The sequence below is a fragment of the Trypanosoma conorhini genome (assembly GCF_003719485.1).
Source record: "Trypanosoma conorhini strain 025E chromosome Unknown Tco_14.4_contig_01205, whole genome shotgun sequence".
Taxonomy (NCBI): Eukaryota; Euglenozoa; class Kinetoplastea; order Trypanosomatida; family Trypanosomatidae; genus Trypanosoma; species Trypanosoma conorhini.
In genome coordinates this window covers 1,585-3,345 of record NW_021705295.1, presented here as the reverse complement: position 1 = coordinate 3,345, position 1,761 = coordinate 1,585, and the positions used below count along the sequence as shown (strand labels likewise).

At 61.9% G+C, this 1,761-nt stretch overlaps 1 protein-coding gene across 1 annotated transcript in view; it reads right to left on the bottom strand.

Annotated features, from left to right (window-relative positions):
• The window catches only part of Tco025E_09638 (trans-sialidase), a gene marked incomplete at both ends in the record, with an annotated part of 1,864 nt that continues 103 nt past the window's right edge, over positions 1-1,761 (bottom strand). Inside the window, one exon of the mRNA XM_029376449.1 lies at positions 1-1,761. This exon is cut by the window's right edge and continues 103 nt beyond it. Within this exon, the coding sequence (XP_029223447.1) occupies positions 1-1,761 (1,761 nt within the window).

Genomic DNA, 1,761 nt, shown 5'->3' with positions numbered 1-1,761 from the left:
GCCGGGATGTCGTTGGCTCTTTTTCATTTTGGTGTTCCTCTGCAGCTGCTTGGGCCTTGTCTGCAGGAAGTGCCGGCGCCCCCGTCCCCTGCGAAGAGGCATTTTTGGCAACAGTCTCCTCAGGGGGTTTCGGCCCGGCATGCGATTCGGGGACCGCAGGTGGAGGGGCCGCAGGTGCCAAAACATCTTCAACTCCCTCCTCCTCACCGCCGCTGACCTCGGGCCCGAATTCGGGAACACTCGTCCCACTTCCGCTCGTGGGCAACGAGGAACCCGCCTGCGGCCCGCGGACTTGCTCCTTCTCGGCGGCCGGCTTTGGAAGAACCACTTTGCTCTGCTTGAGGTTATGGAAATCATCAGAAAACAGCTCGTCGTTGTACAGCAGGACGTTGGCCACCGTCACGTGGGGGCTGGTCGCTGCGCCCGCCGCCGCACCGTCGCCGCCAAAGTAGAAGTGCGAGATGCGGTGCGAGTCGAACAGAGAAGTGTCGTACTTACCCTCGTAAATCTCGTCCCCGTCAACGTACACAGCGAACTCGTCGTCAGCATTCATTTTCACGGCCACCTGGTAGGCCCTGTTCACCTCCCACGTCTCATCGTCATCTGACAATCTCGGGCTTTGACCGCTGACCGTCACCTTCCACTTGCCGTCCGGCGTGTACGAGAGGCCGAAGAGCACCGTCTTCGCTGAGTCGTTCATCCTCACGCCCAGCAGAGGAGTGTCCGCCTCCGGCACCGCGTGGATCATCACCGTCGCCGCAAGCGTGAACTTGTTGTTCGCAAAGTAGTACGGCTGCACCTGCCCCCTGCTTCCCACGGGCCACTCCGCCCATGAGCCACTTCCCTTGAACGTCACGCCCAGCCCCGTGCGTGTCAGTTGCCCGCCCTTCACCGTGGCGTTCACGCCGAGGTACTCGTCCACCCACGCATCCTGATCCAACGTGTTGGACAAAAATCCCACCAGCCCATCCGTGGGAACAGGGCCGCTGCACATGCCCCTCTCTTTCGGGTTGAGGCTTCCAGTGGGAGTGCATTTATCCAGGGCCGTGTCCAGTTCCTTCCAGGCGCTCACCACTTTTTTTATCTCCGGCAGCCTGTCAGTCAGGCTCGCAGCGACGAGGCTGTAGGAACTTTCAGCACCCTTCTTCTCGTACAGCAGAAGCAACTCCTCCTGTGCACCGTCGCTTTTGTACAGCAGGGAGCTGGCGGCGGCGTCGTGGGCCGCGTCGGACACCGGCCCGACGTCATGCACGCGGGCACCGTCGGTCAACCAAAGGTGCAGCTGGCCCTTTGCGGCGTCGCCCTCCTCTGAATACACCGGCGTGGTGAGGAGCACCACCTCCGTGTCCTCGATGCTTGCGGTGGTGAAGCCGCTCTGCACGCCGTGCCCTCCTTGGCGCTTCAGTGAGGTGCCCCACACGCGGGAAATCGGCTCGCCACTGAACCAAGCCGTACCGGCCCCGGAGGACTTGTACACGTCGTAGTAGCCGCCCGCACAGTGAGCCATCGCGAGCAGTTTGTCTTCGCCCCACCGCGCGATCGACGGGTCTCTGCAGCCCTCACCGGTCGTATCGTACGAAAGCGTCCATTTCTTCTTTGACGGCTCCAAGCGCATGGCCAGCAAAACACTCTTTCCATCCGTTTTGACGGCCTGCATGGGGAACACAAGCGTGCCGTCACTCAGCACAGCACCCGAGCCCCCGCCGCCAGACAACTCAGTGAATGAGTTATGGAGCCCTATAGATGCGGCGTCCAGCGCAC